Below are 23,399 nucleotides of genomic sequence, written 5' to 3'. Positions count from 1 at the left end.
CCCAACGTGTTCTTTTTATTGTTGATTGACATTGACTAGTGTTAAATATTTTTCTTTGTCAAAAAAGAAAAGTGTATTTTCAAATAAAATGCTTCTACTCAGCCATGAGCCATCCTAAATATATGAAAATATTACATTATGGTACTGTAATATACGGAAATGTTCGGCGCAGGTTTCCTCATGTACCTGGAATTTATTCAGAGGAACAAGTGAAGGCATGGAGAAATGTTGTGGATGCTGTCCATGCCAAAGGCAGCATTATCTTTTGTCAACTATGGCATGTTGGCCGTGCATCTCATTCTGGTAACGTTTAACTAAATGCTTCACAATTTCATCCTTAATGAACTGCATTGAAAACTCAAGGATTTACTGGTTATGTTTTCTATGTTTGTTACATTTACTACTTACTTGTGCACTTCACTATTTTTTGCACTTGTTTTCCACTCACTGATTTAATTGTGAAGCAGTGTATCAGCCTGGTGGTGCTGCGCCCATTTCATCAACAGCCAAACCCCTTTTGGAGAAGTGGAGAATTCTCAGGCCAGATGGTTCCTACGGCGCATACCCGGAGCCTCGAGCACTTACCACTTCTGAGATACCAGAAATAGTCCATCATTATCGCCAATCAGCTATTAATGCAATTCGAGCAGGTTTTATATTTGTTTACATCTCTTCAAGGAATTTATTTGTTTACCTTACTATTTTGTGTTTGTGAATTATCGAGTAATGAAGTTTAACCCATACCCTTGCAGATGCAGCCTGGGTATGGGCTAATTTCATGTTCAAGTTTTTTAAAGACAAAGCATGCATGATAATGAAATGAGATGTACATACAGGTTTTGATGGAGTCGAAATTCACGGGGCACACGGGTATCTGATTGATCAATTCTTGAAAGATGGGATCAATGATCGAACAGATGAGTATGGTGGATCGCTTGAAAATCGATGCAGGTTCTTAATTCAGGTGGTTCGGGCTGTTGTTTCTGGTATTGGAGCTGAAAGAGTTGGTGTCAGAATTTCACCAGCAATTGATCACAATGATGCTATTGATTCTGATCCACTTGGATTAGGCTTAGCAGTGATTGAGAGACTAAACAATCTCCAAAAAGAGCTTGGTAGAAAACTTACGTATCTTCATGTTACTCAACCTCGATATACAGCTTATGGAAAAACTGAGTACGACAAGGAAGAAGAAGAGGCTCATTTGATGAGGAACCTAAGAAAAGCTTATGAGGGAACATTCATGTGCAGTGGTGGATTCAATAGGAAGTTAGGAATGGAAGCTGTAGTTCAAGGTGATGCTGATTTGGTATCATTTGGTCGTCTTTTCATCTCTAATCCAGATTTGGTTTTAAGGTTTAAGCTTAATGCTCCTCTGAACAAGTATAACAGGAAGACATTTTACACACAGGATCCTGTTATTGGCTACACTGATTATCCTTTCCTCACCAAAGGAAATCAGACTCAAGAGCTAAATGCACGCCTTTGATTGTTGTTTTTCCTTATTTTAATTTTTTTTTACCATTTTGGTTTTGTTGTACGAACAATTGGAGTCTCCAAATCTTAAGAGAATGCTTTGATTATGAATGTAATCTTATATATCGGTGGATACAAAATTGTATAATTATATTTACGATAGATGAGATTACACTTATACAAATTAAGTATGATTGTTATTTGAACTTCATATATATTGAAGTATACTGACTGCAGGCTACAGCCCTCTTGTAATTTTGGAATTGCTTTGCCAATTTTCATAATTCAGTGTCTATCAAGACTCGAGCAAGTATTTTTGTGAAGCATCTTTTTCATTTGTTCTAGGTGGGGGAACTAATAATAGCCAATGAGTTATCATTATATCATGAGTATATAATGCTATTCAATACTAGTTTCTCAGTAAAATTTCGACAGCTGTGATCAAATTAGTTTGCAGATTCTAGTCCTTTCTGGCATAACACATGCATATTACTGGCAGTCCCTTTCGGATAGACATAGAATTGGGTGACATTGGCCAATCACAATGTCACAATGCTTGTGAAAGAGAGAGAAACACAAACATTGTGACATCGTGATTGGCCAATATCACCCAACTCTATGTCACCCAAGTGTTACTCGTCCCTTTCTTTATTAGTTTGCTATTGTTAGGGGAAATTCAGAACATGGTTTGAAGAGCATATTCCTATACCTTTATAAGAGGTACCTTCAACCACACATTCCTTGTCATATAAAGCAACCACACATTACCTCGTCATAAAATAATTGGGCAACTATCATTTCTTTTTCTCGGGTGGGAATTAGTCTGACAGCCAATTAGAAATGTATTACGTATCTAGCCGACATTAAGCAAGGTTAAACTTAATTATTAAAGCAGAAAAAATACATTTCAACCACAATAATTAAGGGGGTAAAAGATGTATTTTATAGCAAGGACAGTATCTGAAAATTAATGATTACAAGGGATGATTTATTGTAAGAAACCTGCTTAAAAGAATTACAGATGCATAATTTATCAAAAGAAAAGAATTACATATACAAAGAAACTGCATATAACTCTTTTCAAATGTTATACCGTGCAATAAGAATACAACTTATTCAGTTCCACCCCCTCTTTTTAATATTAAAACAAGTATTGAATAAAATAATCAAGGAAGAAAAAAAGACTTCCTTATTCAAAAAGTGTGGTTAGAATGACGTTTGTTTAATAAGGTATGATGTTTAGTATCTATTGCGTGTATTGACAGTAGTATACTTTGGCCAGCCCAAACTTGATCCCTAAAACTGCATCTGTGTAGTTTAGTTTCTTATCAAATCATGGCCACTTGCAATCTTATCCCAACATCCAAGCAATATATGGCAATGGTACATTACCAGATAATCCAGCTTTTGGATAATCATATTGCAATCTCTTGAAGAAAGAATTACGGAAAAAAATATCATCTCCACAGCCACAAGCCCACAATGCCATATGATTGCAGCTTTTACAAGACAATCCTAAGAACGAGAGCTGTGAATCAAGACTGAGTTTATCTACTCCTTTTTGTTTCACAAATACATCCTGGCAGAGGATTTGCATAAAAGCTTTCTTCTAGCTTTGGAAATTCTCCCGACTCTCTTAGATATGGAGCACCGTCACGGTCTCTATGAAGTTTTTTCACCTTGGAGCTGAACTTTTTCCAAGAAATGTTTCCTTCATCCAACTGATCAACAAGTTTAACGAAATTCATCCTGCATCAACACCATTGAAATCAGTTTATACTAGGAATGAACAAGAAACAGTTGCACAATGAAACTATATTGCATGTGTCGCCGCAAAAACATCATGGTAGAAGTAATATAGAAGAAAGAGATTATGAATTTATTACTTGTCTGGATTGATGGTCTTCTTGAAGTTTTCAAAGCGCCTATGACCTTGTACAGCCTTCGCCATATTTCCATCATAAGTGTAAAGAAATACGTCACTCTGAAGGGCAACAACATAGTCAATACCAGCCAACATGTTTTGATGATTCTTGAAAGGATTCAACTCATCTTCAGAAGACAGAGAGGAATGAGAGAAAATGTTGGGGAAATCATCCTTGAGATATTTCATACTTCCTCTTCCATATGCTTCTCCAGCTACGAGGTAAATCCTGGTGTGTGATGGAAAACCAAGTGCTCTAAGTAGTAAGGAAGTTTCCCTCGGAGTTAACGGACAGCCACCAAGCAATCTCCTTTCAGTCCCATTAATCTCTTTTTCCTTCCAGTGTCCAACTTCATATCGCATCTGTCTCAGTTCTTCATCTTCTTCTGCAGTCAAACTGTGACTGCAACCAGTAAATGCAAGCATATCCTTCTCGTATCTGTAACAAAGAAGAGATAGAGTAAGGTGATTAGCAATGGAAAGTTTACTTGTCATCTTACATTGATCTCATTATAAATCCATGTGGATTCAATTGTATTATTACAATATTGTGATCGTAACTTGCCTTAAATGAAGGGCAAGATAAGGATTTCCATTCTGCTGCATTCTAGATACCAGTTTGTTTCCAAATTCTTCAACTGGAGCTGAATATCGCAATGCTCTGTAGTTTACACGGCATCTTAGTTTCTGTATGGATTTTGGAATGCCATTGTTAGCGAGCCGTGAATCGGTATGAGTGAAATAGATCACTTTGTGCTGATTTAGGAGGGGAAGAACCTCGGTCTTGTAATAAGGAACCTGTCAATAAACACTATATAAATTCATTGACCGTAATTTGAAACATAGTTAAAAGGATGTAATTATGTGATGTGGAAATATGTTTGGCATTGGCATAGAGACTAAATAAAGTTTTATGGCACATATAAGGCCATTATTATATGATAAATATACTTTCATTTCCTTAACAACTTAACCGGCTACCTGAAGACGAGATGGATGGCCGATCTCGACAAGAATGTGGCAAATCAATTAAACAAATTTTGAGTACACAGGTTACGGTTACCTTAGACCAAGATATTGGAGTTTTTGAGAACGGATGAATTTCAGCATAGGTAGGTGGTAATGTCTCTACTATATGGACGTCATCCTTCAGTGTATCAATAAAATGCTTCCAGTCAAACAAATCCTTAAAGCCACTGCAAATATATTGAAACAAAAGTTATACACTACAACAAAATGTTGAATAAGGGAATATTCAAGCTGAAAACCCATCACTTGATAGCAAACGGGAAAATAAATTAGAGACTAAGAAAACTAGTTATAGCTTTCTGGAATATGCACTCTTCCCTTTAAAAGTTGTGATGATTGTCTAAAGAAAAGGCTTTGAAATTGATGGCATACTTATCAAATAATGTTGTCGAAAAAGCTAAATTTCTACGACATTTCTTGCACATTAAATAGTCATTAGTTATGTGCTATGCCATGCTTTGAACAAGTCTATTGCTAAAAAACTTATATCAACTAATATGGATAATCAGCATTGACTGAAACTGAATAAAGTTTTAGTCTTGCAGAAAACCCTTGCTACGAGATCCAATCATCCAAATCTAAAGTAGGAGGTAAGAAAGTTGTAATCGAACCTCTGATCGGCCCAGTACGAGGTATGATCAAGAGAAGGAAGAACTAGTGTTGCCTTCATAATCTTAGCAACAGCAACCATATCACATATCTGCAATCAAAATATATTTAGACATTAGATTATGCTTTACGCCTGCCTTCTTGTAATATAACATCAGAAATCAACACAGCATACCCCAAATCTCATCTGATTTAGGCCCCCATTAGCATTTACAAGAATATAACCGTTGGTCTTTGCATCTAGCACTGTCAAAAAACATATTGAAAGTGAGTGGAGGCAAACCTTGGAATACTCAACTGCATAATAGGAAAAGGAGTAAACTTCATACTAAATTTTTCGTACTTTTATGATTTCTAGAGAGATCTATACATTGGGTGAAATTTTCACTGTTGGGCTTAGACCAGACTTCTGATTCCTGAATAAGAAGAAAACTTCGATTAATGAAAAGACAGATATTTCTGTTACCTATATTGAAAACCAAACAAATTAAGTCCACAAACTTGAGATATAGATTAGAGTTCTCACTTTAGCAGTGTGGCTGCCACCTACTCCTGTTTCTACCGTCTTTAGAGTTCGTTCCACGTCTCCTTCTTGACTCCTATATGCATAACCAAGGGATCTTTGGTCCACTAGATTTAGATTATCAATTCCATTGGAGTCAGATAGTTCCTGATAAAAAGTAAAATAATTTACTTGGTAGGTTAACAGAAGCAAACAACACCCTGCCTTCAATCCCCAAACAAAAGAAAGTAATGCAAGGAAACAAATTGCAAATAGTTGTCAAATCAGATAACGATCTATCTGATTCTTAATCAATTCCAGCTCCCTACCATTTGGAATTTTCACTATTTGGTGTAATATGATTATCTTCAGTAAACAACAGTACATAAAAATACGAAAACACTTGGTTGAGTTGTCCACCATATAAAAGTTGGTAAGGTGTGTGTTTGTTTCAGCGGCTTCCCAAAAGTGGACGCACGTTTTGTTAGAAGCTGCAGTTCGTAGCTTCTTCAATTCCACGGTGAAATGGATCCAAACTTGTGGTGGTGGCAAGTGAAATATTCAAACAAACATTAAGACGTGTAAAAAGATTGTCAATTTCGATAATGATCTATCAAATTCTTGATCCATCCCAGCTCCCTGCTACTATATGTAAGTAAACAGCAGCACAAAAAAAAAAAAAAATGAAAACAAATACAGTTCCCTAAGTTCTCCGCCCCATTACAGCTAAGAATATAGCTATGGGATACAAATCATACAATATACTGCAACAGTTGAGATATTTAATCAATTCCTGCATTGTTCTAAGCAACCTAGTTGATTGCATAAAAGCATATAATTCCACAGAACAAAAATTACTAACAATACTGAATACTCACACGAAGATGCAAATTAAAAGCTAGTACTAGCATTACTAATAGGAAGTTGACTCAAAAAGTAAAAGCCGGATAAGAAATTTTACATTTCTGAACATACAAATTCAATCTTGTACACATTAACTTATGACATATTTAATATTTTAGCACTTCAAAATGGAAAAGATTGTTTATCCAAAACACCATAAAATCCAAAAACAAAAACAGCAACGAAATAACAAAATCAAACCAAACTTATAAAAATAGATCCATACAAAGCATGATGATGTTATAGTGGTTAAAGATTCCTCTTTGAACAAACATCCACACACTAATTACAAAAAATACTAACTCTTCCAAAGATTATATTAAATAAGATACTAACCTGATAAGATTGAGCTTTTTCAATGGCAGATCCAAGCCAACCAGTAGCACAAATCTTAAGAACACCCATAAACAAACAAACCCCACAAAACACCAAAAACATCCAATGACCAAGCTTTTTCTTCTCTCTAAATCCAAAATCCACAGCAATGGATTCAAGTGGTCTTTTCAGAAAACCCTTCACAACTCCACCATGAACTCTCTGAGAAACATGGTGATGATGGTGATGAACATGCTTCGAAACAGGCTCCAACACTTCTTCCGATCTGGGTGAGTTGATTTGCAGCTCAACTTCATTGTGTGTACTGAGTGCGCCGCCGCTCACTGCGGCGGAGCCGTTGGCGTTGTTGCGTTTGAAAGACTGAGCACGGCGAGTCATCGGACCGGAGAAACGTGGACTGTTGACTCGCTGTGAAACTCCATCGGAATTTGATTCAGAGAATGTAGACATTAATGTTATAACAATAATAATAGATAGATACAGATACAGAATAATTAATACTCTTTATTTTATTTTTAACCTATGGTTCTTCTTCTTACTCTATTTGTATTATTCTACTGATACGATACTATTTCTCTATCAAATGATTGTAATGTTTATATAGTCTTTGTTCAGGGTCAGAAATTGCGTCTATATGCTCGCTCTGTTTCGTAGTTACTTCCTTACTTCTAGTTCTTCTTCTTATTTAGACAGACAGAGTGGTAAGGTAAAATAATTAGGATGAAAATTCAGAGAAAGTGGTAAATTTAATGATAATGATGATTGGGGCTCAAGTAATTAGAGGATATAACCCAAAAATAGTTCGTTGTATAGATTCTTTCTTTCTTCTTTTGTTAGCCGCGTTGTAAATTTTTACGGTCAAACAAAAGTCACGCTGTAAATAGTAATTCACACGTTGACTACTTTACTCTGTTTCTAAGTTTAATTACCAGTTAATGCGCACGATATGATAATAAATACTTGGATAATTAGCTTGATAAAAAGATCCTTTCAAAATAGTAAAAAATTAGAGAAAACTCGATTTGTTTTTGAAGGAGAAAAAGAAAACTCGATAAATATTAAAATATAATTTTTTTTAAAAGGTTGTGTTAACCGGTGCCCAGGGCACTGGTTAAGGGAGCTAAAAGTAAAAATTTTAAAAAATATAGTTTTTAAGCTTTTAATACAATGATAATACAAATGGTAAATATTAAAATATAGTTACTAAATGCTAAACATTCATCCTATCCTATGTGTCTAATGCACACGGTTACTACTGAGTCAAATATAACTTTAAGAATCAACAATATAACACTATTATTTATTATTTTTTCCTTAAAAAAATATTATTTTTTATTTTTATGTTTAAATAAGTAAGATTTTAATTATAATATGGTAAAATGTAATGAAGGAGCTTCCCGACTTCATATACAGGTGGGAGTATCCATAAAGAATAAGGCACCACCTGTGAACTTCTTGTCTGGTTCACTTGATGAAAGATCAACACTTGAGTCATCAAATGTTATGTGTACAGATGGGTACGAGGAAAACATGATTGTGTGAATTTGATTTGGGGTTCCCCCACTTGTGAGATTGGGGGTCTGGGCTTTTTTCACCACTTGTGGGATTGGGGTTCTAGGCTTTTATGGCGAGACAAAAAACTATCAAAGCCGTGTCAATCAAAGTGACCAAAAATGAGAGAAAGTGTTCTGACAGTCGACATGTTTTTATACCATTTTGTGTTTGAGACTTGGCTCCCTAACACAAGATGTTGTTGTCCTTCTACAAAGAATTCAAAGAATCTTATATCTTATAGGTCCATGAATGTTGTGTTTACGATAATTAGTTTTTTCATCTAAAAAAGTTATATGACGCAGCTTGTTGTTTGGTTGTCTTCCACTCGTGTGTGATAATTAGTATGTAACATTTATTTAAATATAAGGTTATCTTTGTGAAACACTTATATATATTTTTGAAATTAAATTTAATATTTGTAAATTTTATTAAACAACAAAAAATTATATCTGATTATTTTCATATTCATTATGAAAACTCATGTATTTTGCATATTCATTAATTGATACGCCAATTCATCGCAGACCCATATATAAAATAATTTTTTTGACTAAATTGTTGCAGCCTACATGTATAAAATAAGTGTACGCAAATAATATGCTAATAAAATTATGTTCAACTATTCAGGTTTAAAATAATATGCTAATAAAATTATGTTAACGCAAACAATCTATGTACGATGGCCTAGCGAAAAGAGTCTGTACCGAAGTTGGCATTAAGGTTTGGGTTAAATATGTTTTTTGTCTCTATAAATATATAAATTTTTCGTTTTAGTCATTCTAAAACATTTCTTCAACTTTTAGTCCTCCAACAATTTTTCATCTACACTTTTGGTCTCTCTTTTAAAGTAAATTCATGTACATAATTTATATTTTTGAATAAAATTTTGTAGATAAATTTATAATATTATAAAAAATTCTAATTTTTTTTGGGAGAGATTTTTAAAATATTCTACACGTTTCTGCATAATTTCATTAAAAAAAAAAATACAAAAATTTACTTTAAAATAGAGACCAAAAGCAGTGATTGAAATTTTATAGGGACTAAAAATTGAAGAAAAAGTTTAGAGGGACTAAAATGAAAAATGAGTATATTTATAAGGATCAAAAACATATTTAACCCTTAAGGTTTTGGTGGATATTACTCCAAAACATAATTAGATTAAAAGAAATGTTAAAAGTGTCCTTAAAACATTGATTAAGATGATAAGAATAGAAATTTTGCATTGAAAAACTGTAAAAAATGATAAATTTAACTTTTTAAATGTTAAAATATTGTTGAATCAATACAAACTTATTTCATTTGGTTTTCTAGGACACTTTTAACATAGCCATAATCCTTTGATTAAATACTTAATTCACAAATATAGCATGACTAAGAAATCCACGGCAAACGCGTCTTGGCTTTTTGTTCAATCTTGTGAAATATCCACTTGGCTGGAGTTCTAGCTGGATTTTACAAAGCCTTCTTCATACACATAACATTTTTAAAATGAAACCGTTGCATTTCTTGTCTTTTCTCTTTGAGAATTTTTACCACAAACATTAATATTTTCCCGTTAAGTAAATATTTGAATCATGACCAAAAAATAATAATTTTTTAAGGAAAAAATAATAATATTTGAATTCACTTTTAAGAGAGTAAAAGTAATTTTAAGATTATTGACGATGAATCGATCAAAGTGGTAAGCGACCAATTTTTAAGCATGTATCAATCAGAGGTTCCATTCTTGGCTCATGTTTATGAGGAAAAAAAAATGAGATGGGAGAATCCATCTTATATGTCTCATAGATTTCTCAAAGGAGATTAGTCATTGTTAAACGACAGTGGAAATTTCATATCAATATCACAATAACAAAAAGAATTAGATTTATAAAAAAAAAATTAAGATTCGTAATTGATTTCGGTACTTTATCGATTAGAATTGATCTTGCATCTATGATTTATTCTAAATGCGTAAAAGACTCATACATTTGCACGGGTCGTGTAATAATGCGGTAAGTATATAAAAACAATTATGTTATTGATGTTATAAAATGTTTAAAAATATTAAATAAAAATCATCAACATTAATGTAGTGTTTCTACCATTGACTCTATTTTATGTAAAAAAAAAAAATTGGGGCAGGGAGTGAGGATGTTAGGAAATTGTCTTGGGTAACATGAGATACTTTATGTTTACATAGGGAGAATGGAGGTTCGGGGGGTTAGGAGGTTAAAGGAGTTTAATTTTTCTCTTCTTGATAAATGGATGTTGGAGGAAAGGGGAAGCTTGTGGTATAATGTGTTGTGTGTGACGTATGGTGCAGGGGGGTTATGTGTTGGACTGTTGGTGGTAGAGGGAGTTCTTTATGGTGGCAAAACGCAAACTATATTAGGAGGGGGGGTGGTTTGTTAGATGATCGGTGGCTGTTGGATAATATTTCTAGATAGGTGGGGATGAGGTTTCTTCATTGTTTTGGAAGGACCTTAGATGAATGGTGTTTTTTAATGTTAGATATGCTAAATTGTTTGATCTTCTTATTAACAAATGGTGTTCTTCATTTTTTTTAGCAGGTTACTTTTTCAATAGGATTTTAAAGAAGTTTTTGAACTTACATATCTGATCCTTTTGAATCTATGAAGCTGTATTAGTTAGTTTAAATCTCCATGCCTTTTTACAACTTCGAAAACTGAACTCTTTTAACCGTGTAAAGTCTTGCTTGGTTTAAAGCTTCATTTATTTTTAAAGAGGGTTTTAAAGAGAAGAAGAAACTAACTAATATAGAAGATGAGGTTAAATTTGACACAAGTTTAAAGATTGATGAGACATTTACGTGTAATAGCTGTAATCAAGAAACATCTATGGAGAAGCACCTTATGCTTGATAAAGCAACTTCAGCTACAACATTTAATTTTAAAAGGTTTACAAGAGGTGGATATACTGTCAAATAAATTTACAGTCATGTTAGTTTCTCTTAGGATTTGGATTTTGACTCATTCTTTATGTAACACCTACTTCTCATACATTATCTATATGCAATTATTGAGCATATATGATATACACCTAATTCATGACATTACTTTTGCTCTGTACATTCTACTCTAGAAATGACATTTGATGGATGATGACTCTTTGGTAAAATATAATGGAAAATTCTTTTTATAGCTTAGCTTAACCCCATTTCATAATTATATTTATATAGGTTATGTTTGAAAATTTAAAATTATGGTATATCCAGTATTGCTTCTTTCATATACCCATGGATTGTTTGATTAATGCACGTGGTTTTTGCAAAAATGTAAGCGGATAGCACAAATGAGTTATAATACTTTGTAAATGATATATACATACATGTATCATTCTTTCTTGACTCTGTAGAAATGTTCAACAAGCCGTTCATGATAGTCTATTTGCTTCACCAACAAAAGCATTGAATAGCAAGCTTTCAATTATATTTAATTGATGGGTGAAGATCCTCTCCATTTAGCAAAATAAATGGAGTTTTGCAAGTTGGAGAGAGATAGATACAAAAAATAAATAGTGGATCCCACCATTAATTATATTTTACTTTTTTCAAGATTTTATGTGTTTTTATCTCTCCAAATTGAAGAAATGGAGAAACACATAAATGGAGAGGATCCTAACCCTTAATTGATATTCGTAATTTAGCTTTGTTTTCGTGGATCGATTGGCATTTTAGATTAAACTGGACAGTGCAATGTCTCAATATAAAAGAAGAAAAATTGCTGTGTCATCCATTTCTAAGGACAAATGTATTGTGTAAATGTTGGCATTCTTTTTTTACCATTGGACATATTTGCAATAGCACACCTAAAGGATATAAAAAAATAAAAAAAAATAACAAAAAAAAAAGAAAGAAAAAGAGAAATTTTGGGTAGCCGTGTTGAACCAAATTATTTGACCCTATTACATGAGTACTTATTTTCTTGTGTTTTGATCATGAACGGCTATTAAGAAACATTAAATAATCATCATAAAGATTAAATTGATTTACTCACTTACTGACTATGTGCAATGGGATGTTGAATTTGCAATTCAACATGTTGAACCATTGTAGGGGGTTGTTGAATTGGGAAAAATATGAGTTGGAGGAGAGAGGTGTTGAACAAATTCAACATGTTGAAAGCCTGGCCCACAGACACTTGGCATGTTTTGATTGGCTGCTTGAATTTTTATCTTCTCAATAATTTGGACTCAATTATTTCATTGCAAATAAAAAATTTTTTTTTTACCAAAATTCGTAATTTTTTTTTCTCTATAAATAGAGACTTGGATTATTAGCTTTTCTTTTGAAGTTTTAGTCTTTATTTGTTGTATTGCATTTTATTTATGTTAAGAAAATAAAAATAAATTATTTAAATAAATTTTTTTTTTACAAAAAAAAAAAATTGTTCAGTGTTTCTTCATTTTAATTTAATTATAATCGATAATTGTAATTTTATGTAATTATAAAAAGGCTAAAATATGGTTTTAGTCCCTGCAAATATGCCTCGTTTTGGTTTTAGTCCCTGTAAAAAGAAAATTTTGTTTTTAGTCCCTGCAAAATTTTTTGTTTTTGAAAATAGTCCCTGACACCACTTTTGCGATGATTTGCATACGTGGCACATTATAACTGAACCAATTTTGTAGTTTTTGGTCCTTGCAAAATATTTTGTTTTTAAAAACGGTCCCTCCAAAATTTTTTGTTTTTGAAAATAGTCCCTTCCAGGGACTATTTTCAAAAATAAAAATTTTTGGAGGAACCAAAAACAAAATTTTCTTTTTACAGGGACTAAAACCAAAACGAGGCATATTTGCAGGGACTAAAACCATATTTTAGCCTTATAAAAACAAAAATATAAAATTAAATAAGAATAAGAAATAAAAGATGGTGGGGTAGGGTGTTGAAAATGAAAAAACCATTGGAGAGGTAAAAATTGAATGAGTGTTGAATTAAGAGAGAGAAAATGATGTTGAGTGTTAGGAATTGAAAAAGTAGGTGTTAAGGGTTGTTGAATATTTGTGACCATTGTAAATGGATAGGACCAAACATATTATTTAACTAATAAAAATGAGCATGGATTTTTTTTTGGTTGGTTTATAAGTATGAAATAGAGAATTGATGCAAGAATATTTTGTAGATGATTTTAAAGTTTTAGTGTTCTTAGCTTTTATGTTCGTGTGGTGTGCACATCGTTTGGTATGTGTCATGTCGTCGACTGTAACACGCGTAATATTTAGTTCTATACATATTGTTGTGTAGATTGTCGACGACGTATAGTCAAATGTCAACCGTTTTTCACTCGGGCACAACACTAGTTGCCTACATTTGCTCAAAGCTTCAAGAATCAAATTCTAGAATTAGAACTAGTGTGTGTAAACAAAAGGAAAGGTATACGGTATGTATCTTGACATACATTACGGGGAACACTTGGGTCACATCGGTGACATTAATCAATCACAATGTCACAGATGTAAAAAAAAAAAAGAAACTTGTGAAAGAGAGAGAGAGAAGAAAGCCACTTGTGACATCATGGTTGATCAATATTATCAATGTCATCGACCATAATGTCACTCAAATGCTATATCCTACATCACCTGCTTGAGAAGAAATAAGACTGGAGAATTTACATCTGGTCTTCGGAAAATTCTGATGCAAGAAATGATTCAAAAGGAGTGTCGGAAAAATGCTTAGAAAATAATTTTTGGGTTGACAACTGATTAAGAGAGAGAGTAGGGACGGTGAGACTGAAAATAATTTTATGGACCACTGAATGTTTTAAGACAATTGGAATTTAAATGAGGATCAAAGAGAGTACTGAGGAATTCGGCATTCCTCATTTTTGGGTTAAGGTAATCAAGTTGAATTACTGATGATGATTCCTTGAAGACTAAAGATGTATGGTAATTGAATAACATTCAAGAGCTTTCCTTTAATAATATTTGTTAAAAAAAAAATGTAGGAAGAGAGTAATTCGTTTTCTCAAATGAGAGGAGGAAAATCAGATTTTGTTTGGAATCATTAAGGAATGATTATGTATGTAGACGTACCTTCTATTTCTAGGCGTGTAAGACTAAGAAAGAGGGAGAGATCAATTCTAATAATTGTGGAATTAAGGCAAATAATGTCTTGCCTTTTAGGAATTGAATTCTTTGATCTAACTTCCTAAAAACCATTAATAAGCAGTTATATGGCAAGTTTTTTTTTTTTTTTAGTTCTTAAATGAAGTGGTAATCCATCGAAAATAAACTCATACCCAACTGTGAAATGCCGGGTTCAAATTCAGGTCACGACATCCTATTTCTTACCTTGCAATTTCAGCATTTATCAATTGAGAGAGCGTGTGACTTATTTTTAGGAACAAAATAACTATTTACTTGACTCCACAATTTAAGGTAACAAAGTGGCATATAGAGAGGAAGAAATGTGCATATTGACTGATAGTGCATCCAATGATCTGGCAACTAAAATCTCTAATTACTATCGTTATACTCACGATAAAAACAACATGAGTTTGTTATCTATTAGTTCTCTCAATCAAGTCCATTAAACCGAGTAATTAGGAGATAATTGAAACATTTGATTGGGCAATTAGGCAAAGAAAGAACGTGTAGTATTAATATTTATATGACCAATGACCATGTCAAAATCGAAAACTTATTTAATTAATAATTAATATAATATTACCTCAAAACAAAATAATTAATATAATACAATAGTAACTTTTTTTTGTTTGGTCTAGCCTAGTGGTTAGAGCTCGCACAATTAAACGTGGAGGAGTGGAGTGTCCGGATTCGAACCTCAGCCCTTGCATAAATTATGCAATGTCCCTGCCAACTGAGCTAAGCTCACGGGGACATACAACAGTAACTTTAGAATAAATTAAAAATAAAAATACAACATTAAAAGATTAGATGAAAAAAATAATCAAATAAGGAAATATTTTCCTATTTTATTCACATCAAATTGATTAATAAAACTTTTCTTGTCAAGAGTCTAAAAGTTGGTTTGCCAGTTGTAAGAACAATTATTTCAGAAAAATATATTCTTGAAATTCCTTTACTACAAATTGAGAAATAAGATTAAGAAAATGTCACCTTTTGTCGACTTCTTAGTTTTTTATTTGTTTTTATAGGATTAGACAAAGTATTCCTAATGTAACATTAGGAGTGTTGGAGATCATCTTACCTTCTTGCATTAAAATAGTTGGAGTTCACACGGAAAGAAAAAGTAACATAGAGAAGACCAACTAAAATAGAATAAAATATGCTAGTATGGTTGGAGTTCACTCGTGACGAATTTTGTAATGTTAAATTACGTCCAACATCATGTAGCCAACAACTAAAATAGAATAAAGTATACTAGTGTGACGGGAAAAAAAAGTTTTAAATTACGTCCAACATTTTGCAGCCAATTTTTTTTTTTTTTTTCAAGTCCAACGTATTACTCAATTTTTAAGAACAATAAAACTTAGACCATGAGAGCATGCAGTTTAAATACTTGAAAATTCCGAGTAAACCATCATTTTGATTTTTAAGTGTTAAACATTGTTATTAGATGTAAATCTCACATTAGTTAGTAAGGTAAGGCTAACTAAGATTTACATAATATTTGTCAATATAGGCTTACAAATAAACAAAAGGAAATGTTAACGAGTGTTCATGTAGTACTCTTTAAGGGTAATAATTTTTTATGAAAATTTGTGTATCTAATGCATTGGAAATTGGATTATTTGACTTTTTTAATGAATAATTTCCTAATTAGAATGCTTAAGAGTGTCCCAGAACACTCGTTAACAATACCCTAAACAAAATTACAAAAATCTTCTCAATATGTCTTTCTTTAGCGAGTTTGGCATTCAAATCTTTTTTTTTATTAGTTAATTTGGTCTTCGAGTAGAGATAAATTTTCACGGGTGTGCAAGAATACATAAGCTATATATTAAATTTTTGAAAGATATTATTCACACTATGGATGACAATTGGATCCATATCCTATGAGCACCCGCAAAAACAAAAAATCCGCTATGGGTAGGGTAAAACCCCGCTTTTATGGGTATGGATAATTACCCGTAAATTTGAATGGGCATGGGCACGAATATGGGCACTGTACTACCCAGCCCCGCAACCCGCATATATGTATTTATATAATATGATAGATAATTTATTTATTTTTGGTGTAAAATTAATTAATTTATTTAACTATTTAAGCCTAACCTTAAACCTTTTTTTTTTGAAGAAGCCTAACCCTAAACCTAAAACAGCTTGATAAAGACTTTAGTAACAATTTATTATGACTTTAACATGCAACTACAACTTTTTAACGTATAACTGATGTAAGGTATTTATTTTTTTCCAGGTATATTTTGGATGTTTTTTATTTAGCTAAGTACTACGATTCATATTATTTTGTGAGTTGATTTTAAAAAAAATTGGATCATAGTTTTATTTCAATTGTGGTGTTTTTTATTATCATTTTATGGCTAAAGTGCGGGTAAGTGTCCATAAGGTATGGGGAAGGACACTGAAGTTGTTGCCTACGAAGGTATGGGCTTGGGTACAGGCATTTTTTACAAACGCGGATATGGGGATGGGTACTATAGTACCCTACCCATTGCCATCCCTAATTCACACCCTAAAAAATCTAAGTTACAACCCAAAACTACCAATATACCCTTTAATTGAGTTCACACATTAGTTATATATACGTAAACTAATCTTACGTATACATATATAAATTAAGTTCACGCGTTCACGTACATTAGTTATATATACATAAATTTATTCACATGTGTACTACGTAAACTTAAATTACGCTACCCCTGAGTGTGTTACGTAAACTTACATCATGTTACCTTACATATACATGCTTAATCTAAATTCACGTCTACCCTGTATGTCACATATATCAAAACAAACAATAAATATAAACTCTTTAATGAAGAAATTGATGAAATTCACCTACTTGTATGAATAGAGTATGAATCAATGAAAAAGATGTTGATTCAATTTTTAATCTTGGTAAGTATTGGTTGCACATCCATAATGATTTATGGGTGAAGAGTTGAAGGTTCAAAGTGAATAAAAAAACATTTTATAAGATTTATATGGAGAGAACAATTTCCATATTATTGTAAAAATGTTATTATGAAAGAAAAAGAAAAAAAGTATTATTGAATTTGTGTCGGGTTTTGTTTTTGTAATAGCAATTGAAGCATTATGTTAAACCCAATGAGAAGTCTTTTTAGGTCTTGTCAAAAAAAAAAAAAAAAAGTCCTTTTAGGTATTTAATCCGTTACTCATTAACAAAATTACAAAGTGGAAAATGCCTAAAAGTTGATAAAGATCAATAGTCATCCTCTTACTCTCTCTCTCTCTCACCGTCTATCCATCTGGATAGCACTTGTGTACCATTATGTTATATAACATTAGCTAATTAAGGTGTGACATGTGGCACACACTTTAAAAAACATATATCAAATAAAACATTTATAAAGTAACATTGGTATGTGGCACACTTTTATTGGTCAATGTTATATAACATTGGTACCTTAATGGTACACAAGTGGTGTCCCTATCCATCTATGTAATCCTCAAGGTATGCCGCTCTTAATCTTATCATTATCAATATTCAATATCATATACGTACTATGTTATTAATTTGTATTTATCATGTTAAAATATCAACATGTCTCACACATTTATTTAGTAAAGATGAAAATAATAAATAATTTAATTTAATGAAGAAGTTTCTGTTATGCCCAACAGAAACTACCTCTCTCTTTCACACTTTATTTCTTTGGTACTTTCTTCCTTCTTTTTATTATCATTCCAAAGATGTGAGCAATTGGAATTTCTCCACCCCTCAATCTTTTTGGAGCAAAATCCTTTATATCATCCTCTGTTCTTTTATTTTCACATCTCCTGTGATCTATATCAAAATCAAACAAACTCATTATTGAATAACTTGTCAGTGTAATTTTTTTTTTTTTATCACAGTTTCACGTAGGGAAGAAGCAAGAACAGAAAATGAACCTAACCAATCAAAATACCCAAAAAACCCTCACTCCCAATCCAAATTCCATCCAACAACAACAACCTTGTTCTGTTCCTCCACTCAGCGATGTTGATTCTGTCACAAAACAACTCAAGGGTCACGGTTTTTCCGACAAAGAAATTGGTATAATCTTAAACTTAACCCCATCATCATCATCATCAAATGTTCCATTTTCTCTTGATTCTCCCATTCATGAACCCTTCCTCAAGAGAGGAATTGAAGGTGATGATGATGATGATGATGATACTGATTCTTTTTACATGGATCCATTACCTCATGAATCGTATGCATCTTCGTCTTCTTCTAAGCGCTTAAAACTCTACAATTTTTTTGACCCAAAAGGCAAGAAACCACTCATTGATGATAACAACAACAACACCATCGTTATCAGTGACAGTGATGATGAAGATGATCAGAGGAAGGAAATAACAGAAAATCAAATATCACTGGATTTGGATATTAATGACTATATCATTACCAATGAAACTGAAACTAATGATAGCGATGGTGCTGATGATGAGATTCAGACCAACGTGTCAATTCGTAGAAATCGGTACAGGAAATATAACAAAGACGCTGCTAAGAGATATGCATCACAAATTCACACTGTTTCTGTGAATGAAGACGATCATCATGTGGGACATGAAATTGATGATGATGTGGAACATGAAGTTGATGTTGATGATGCTTCTCCAACACCTTTCTCTGAAGCAATCAAAGCTATTCAGGAACGAATTGCGAAAAGCAAGAAAAAAGGGGTTGTTAAGGAATCCTTTATTTGGGTTCCGAAAAGAAACGGAGAAGATTTGGTGAGGGAAAGGTTTAGGGTTCCTTCGTTGCAAGAAATGTCTCTTAAAATTCTTGCTAACCATGCTGATGGAATGGTTTCGCTTGATGGTGTTTCGGATGAGCTCAAACAAAGGCTTAGCGCGTTGGTATGTGATTCGAGAAAAATGAATTGTCGCTTTCTTGAACTACTTCTGAGTGGGTTTCCTACTCATATTCGGCTTAAAGATTGCTCCTGGTTGACAGAGGAAGAATTCACTAAATGTTTTGGAATGTTGGACACTTCCATATTAGAGGTATGTACACTAACTTGTTTCATATAGCATTTGGTGTTTCTTGTATGTTAAGTTTTAAATAGTTTAAAATTTGAATTGTTCGATCTTGATCAAATGGCCACCGATGTGGCTGACTGTACGCACAGACACAATCCAAATTCCTGTCATTCATATGTCTTTTACAAACAATTTACTTTGTGTGAATATATTTTAGTTGGTGAGAATTATGATGATATTTTTATTACTATGGCCGGAACATTTATTTGTGGAATAGGTGCTGCAACTTGACCAGTGTGGACGAGTTATAACAGAATATACATTACTTTCTACATTGGCAAAGTCACCAAGCTGCTTGTCTAGATTGATTAGTCTATCCCTCACTGGTGCATGCCGTCTTACTGATAAGGGGTTGCAGCTAATGGTTTCTTCTGCAACAACAATTAGATCCATAAATCTAAGCCAATGTTCCCTTCTCACATATGCTAGTCTTAATATTTTGGCTGATTCATTAGGATCGATTTTGAAAGAGTTGTATCTTGATGATTGCATACTCATTGATGCTGCACTAATCTTGTCGGCATTGAAGCAACTTAAGCAATTAGAAGTGTTGTCACTAGCTGGTGTTCCAACTGTTTGTGATAAGTTTATCAAGAGTTACATCATTGCATGTGGTCAGAATATTAAGGAGCTTGTTTTAAAAGACTGTTTGTAAGTACTATTTTAGCACATTATTATTCATTTATAGAAATTATTCTCCTTATTCTTTCATTCTTAAGGCTCCGTTTACTTTGTGAAAATATTCAGTTTTTACTTCCAAAAATTTGTGCTAGAGTTTCTTGTTAACAAGGATAAAAGATACTTTTAAAGTGAGTTATTGTGATGGAGAGAAGCTAACTTATCATTTCGTCTATTGGTTTATATTTCTCGTTCTGCAGAAATTTGACGGATGCATCGATGAAAGTCATTGCTACACACTGTCCCGGACTGCAGGCTCTTGATCTTATGAACTTATACAAATTGACCGATTTAACTATAGGATATCTTACAAATAGTTGTCGAGCACTGCGTACATTGAACCTCTGCCGCAATCCATTCAGGTGGTCTCTTGTTTTATGTAATTTTCTGATTTTACTATACTTTTTGATGAATTGCTTTTGCTAGTAATTTCTAGCTTTTTAGTAGGATAATCTTCGTTTATGTGATAATATATTAGGATTGGTAGAGTATTGCTTTATATGTATGGATTGGTATGGATTTTCTTGCATTTGGAATGTCAGGAATATTTCTTCATGTGGATCTTATTGATATCTTCCATTCTCGAACTACAAAAATCAAATATATTATATCATTTTGTTTTCAAGGATTTGAGGACACCATTCTATATATCTTATTACCAAGTATCGTCTGCATTGTGTCTTATGATAGTGTTCAGAGTGCTGTCCGCATGTAATCATGATCTGTCCTAAATTCCAATTGCTGAATAACTTAACTTTTTCTCTGCTACAGCGATGAAGCAATTGCTGCTTTTTTGGAGTTGACTGGCAAATCCTTGGAAGAACTTTCACTTAACAACATTAAGAAGGTAATGTTTCTAATATTTTTCTTGCCAAATGTCTCTCACATTGAACACATTAGCGTTTAGAAAATTGTAACATGTTGTCAAGGCTTCTCTGTGCTTATGAAAGGATTAATCTGGTTGCAACTTAGATTGGAATAATTTGCAATTTATTTTTATCATTATCTTCAAAGATTGATTTCATAACCAACTCTTATGATAATTTATCTACAATATAAATTATATAAGTAAAGTTGATTGATTTCACAAAAAAGTGATTTGTTCTACTGTTTGTGGAAGACACTGTCGACTCAACTGATTCTTGAATATTGATTAGCTATTTGAGGTTAATTTTTCCGTTATCTGGTTTTTTTTGTTTTTTTTTTTTTTTTGAAACAGCAAATTTTATTAAACTACCAGATCCCTGCCCAAGACGAATAGAGATCGGTGAAACTGAGCATGCAAACATAAGGCGCCGTATATAGGCGGAACACCCTAAAAAACACCCCTGAGGACAACCCCACCAAAAATCACGCCACCACCTAAAACAGACTCCGTCATGGAAGCGACCACTGTAAAAACGATATCCAAAAACTATATCCCACACCGCCGCCCATCGTCACTACTCACCCCCAAATAAAAACTCCCCTCAAATCTAAACTCCCAACCTAAACACCAAATGCTATCTGGTTTTCAGTTAGCATTATAGCTGTTGCAGCCAGCTAAATTATAGTCATATTGATTCATTTTTTGAGTGTCTTTAACATTTGGTTTAATCCAGGTTGGCCAACAGACAACCTTATCACTTGCAAACAATGCAAAAAAATTGCATACCTTAGATCTGTCATGGTGTCGAAATTTGACAGACAACGAGTTTGGTTTAATTGTGGATAGCTGTTTGTCGCTAAGGTCACTTAAACTTTTCGGATGTTCACAGGTAAATAAATCTATCATTTAAAATATATAAACATGATTCGTCAATTGAGTTTTTGTACAAAGAAATTAGTTGATTTGTTGGAGAAGATTTTGAATGTTACTACTATTGCAGGTAACAGATGTTTTTCTCAACGGGCACTCAAACTTAGAGATTCAGATCATTGGGTTGAAGTTGTGTCCTTTATTGCAGCATATCAAAGAGCCTAATCCTAACCAAGGCGCTCTGCGTTATTCATCAGCTTCAGAGTAGATTTTGATATTAATTAAAATTAGCATAAAAAATAAAATATTTATATGGTGAGATTTGACACAGCTTTTCAGTGTGTCTTGTAGAAGGCACGGACGACTTTTTCTTAACATGGTGCTAACTGGTTGATCGGTAGCTGTAGGTGGAGAAGAGGACATTTTTCCTTTTTGGATACATAGAAAGTTAAATATACAGACTAAATACTTAGCAGATTTTATTATGTACACAGGATACGTGTACTCTAAATTCTTAACCTGGATTGAGATACATAATAGTTTAGATTTTATTGCGTACACTGGAGTACCATTTCCTTCTTCTTGAAGAAAGAAAGCATAGTCCTAAGTCCTAACCAGGTATCTCTACTAGTAAGTCACAAAATTTTGCTATGAAATTAACAGAGATTAAAATGAAAAGCATCAATTTCCATTTATGGATTTCAAATTACAGGGCTAGCACCATATGCTTGGTGATCTCAACTCTCTTCTTGGTAATCTAATTTTTTTATTTTTATTTTATTTTATTTATTATAGGAGTAGTAATCTAATTTTCTGAAATTAGCTACTTAGAACATTTTGATCAGTGAATATAATGTTATAATTATTTTTTCTATTGAAAGATTTTAAAATACAAAGGTAAAATAAAAAATTAGGTGCAGTTTCATTTTATTGAATAATGAGAATAAAAAACTGTTTTGGATTTTTTTTGTCAAATCAATCCGAAATTTCTGACTTCTCCATAGCTATATAAATATGCTAAGGATAAACCAGTGCTTCAGTTGGCAATTAGCACTTGATATATGTTGAATGTATCATTCACAATGTTATTAGACCTTGAGAGAAGAACAATACCAACATCATCTCTGCTCTTTCATCTTGAAAAATAGTAGCAGGAGATGTTAGAGGTACTCCTTCTGAAGACGTAGGTCTCCAACTTAGAATACAACAAACTCTTACATTTCTTGCAGCTCCATTTGATTAACTCCATACACAAAATTCTACTATCATGAAAATTATAAAACAAATTCAGAATCCTTTTAAGTCAGAAAAACATATTGTGAAGTGATGACAGTCAGTCATTCGCTATTTTTAGAGTCTTTTTATGATATTGTTGAGTTCAAAAGCAAGCTTAAGCAGCAAGAAAAATCGAAGAAACTGAAGAAAGGGAATCATGTCACGATAACTAAAAAACGTGTCACGATTTGGAGTTTTAAAGAAACTTGCATTCGACA

At 32.7% G+C, this 23,399-nt stretch overlaps 3 protein-coding genes across 4 annotated transcripts in view; 2 read left to right on the top strand and 1 right to left on the bottom strand.

The window, feature by feature from the left end:
- Positions 1 to 1,719, top strand: part of LOC25494180 (12-oxophytodienoate reductase 3) — a 4,641-nt gene extending 2,922 nt beyond the window's left edge. The window contains exons 3-5 of the mRNA XM_013602963.3: positions 173 to 303; positions 468 to 650; positions 837 to 1,719. Of these exons, the coding sequence (XP_013458417.1) occupies positions 173 to 303; positions 468 to 650; positions 837 to 1,489 (967 nt within the window). The 3' untranslated portion in view covers positions 1,490 to 1,719. The remainder of the gene's footprint in view (positions 1 to 172; positions 304 to 467; positions 651 to 836) is intronic.
- A 718-nt stretch (positions 1,720 to 2,437) lies between these two features.
- Positions 2,438 to 7,406, bottom strand: LOC25494179 (O-fucosyltransferase 35). Its single transcript, XM_013602961.3, has 9 exons — positions 6,780 to 7,406; positions 5,565 to 5,708; positions 5,382 to 5,454; positions 5,214 to 5,284; positions 5,041 to 5,129; positions 4,464 to 4,596; positions 3,966 to 4,198; positions 3,363 to 3,839; positions 2,438 to 3,225 (listed from the first exon to the last, which is right to left on the bottom strand). The coding sequence occupies exons 1-9, from the start codon at positions 7,227 to 7,229 to the stop codon at positions 3,024 to 3,026; spliced, it is 1,872 nt and encodes a 623-aa protein (XP_013458415.1). The 5' UTR covers positions 7,230 to 7,406; the 3' UTR covers positions 2,438 to 3,023.
- A 10,489-nt stretch (positions 7,407 to 17,895) lies between these two features.
- Positions 17,896 to 22,786, top strand: LOC25494178 (uncharacterized). Of its 2 annotated transcripts, XM_013602959.3 has the most exons (7): positions 17,896 to 17,913; positions 18,315 to 19,454; positions 19,708 to 20,141; positions 20,369 to 20,530; positions 20,940 to 21,015; positions 21,770 to 21,925; positions 22,037 to 22,786. In XM_013602959.3, the coding sequence occupies exons 2-7, from the start codon at positions 18,345 to 18,347 to the stop codon at positions 22,172 to 22,174; spliced, it is 2,076 nt and encodes a 691-aa protein (XP_013458413.1). In that variant the 5' UTR covers positions 17,896 to 17,913; positions 18,315 to 18,344; the 3' UTR covers positions 22,175 to 22,786. The 2 variants fall into 2 exon arrangements, with proteins under 2 accessions (XP_013458413.1, XP_024637946.1); XM_024782178.2 differs by lacking the exons at positions 17,896 to 17,913; positions 21,770 to 21,925; positions 22,037 to 22,786 and adding an exon at positions 21,388 to 21,496 and having other exon boundaries at positions 18,104 to 19,454.
- Positions 22,787 to 23,399: the final 613 nt, after the last annotated feature.

Source organism: Medicago truncatula, chromosome 4 (genome assembly GCF_003473485.1).
Source record: "Medicago truncatula cultivar Jemalong A17 chromosome 4, MtrunA17r5.0-ANR, whole genome shotgun sequence".
Lineage (NCBI taxonomy): Eukaryota > Viridiplantae > Streptophyta > Magnoliopsida > Fabales > Fabaceae > Medicago > Medicago truncatula.
Note: the sequence above shows the minus strand (reverse complement) of the source record. Positions and strands in the feature narration are given on the sequence as shown.

Bases quoted from the DNA above. Each gene is read 5' to 3' on its own strand.
- LOC25494179 (XM_013602961.3), bottom strand. From the start codon at position 7,229: ATGTCTACATTCTCTGAATCAAATTCCGATGGAGTTTCACAGCGAGTC. The intron at 5,130-5,213 runs GTATGCTGTGTT...TTTTGATTGCAG, and splicing joins TAAATCAGATGAGATTTGGG to ATATGTGATATGGTTGCTGT. The intron at 3,226-3,362 runs GTAATAAATTCA...GTGTTGATGCAG, and splicing joins AAGACCATCAATCCAGACAA to GATGAATTTCGTTAAACTTG.
- LOC25494178 (XM_013602959.3), top strand. From the start codon at position 18,345: ATGAACCTAACCAATCAAAATACCCAAAAAACCCTCACTCCCAATCCA. The intron at 19,455-19,707 runs GTATGTACACTA...TTTGTGGAATAG, and splicing joins TGGACACTTCCATATTAGAG to GTGCTGCAACTTGACCAGTG. The intron at 21,016-21,769 runs GTAATGTTTCTA...GGTTTAATCCAG, and splicing joins CACTTAACAACATTAAGAAG to GTTGGCCAACAGACAACCTT.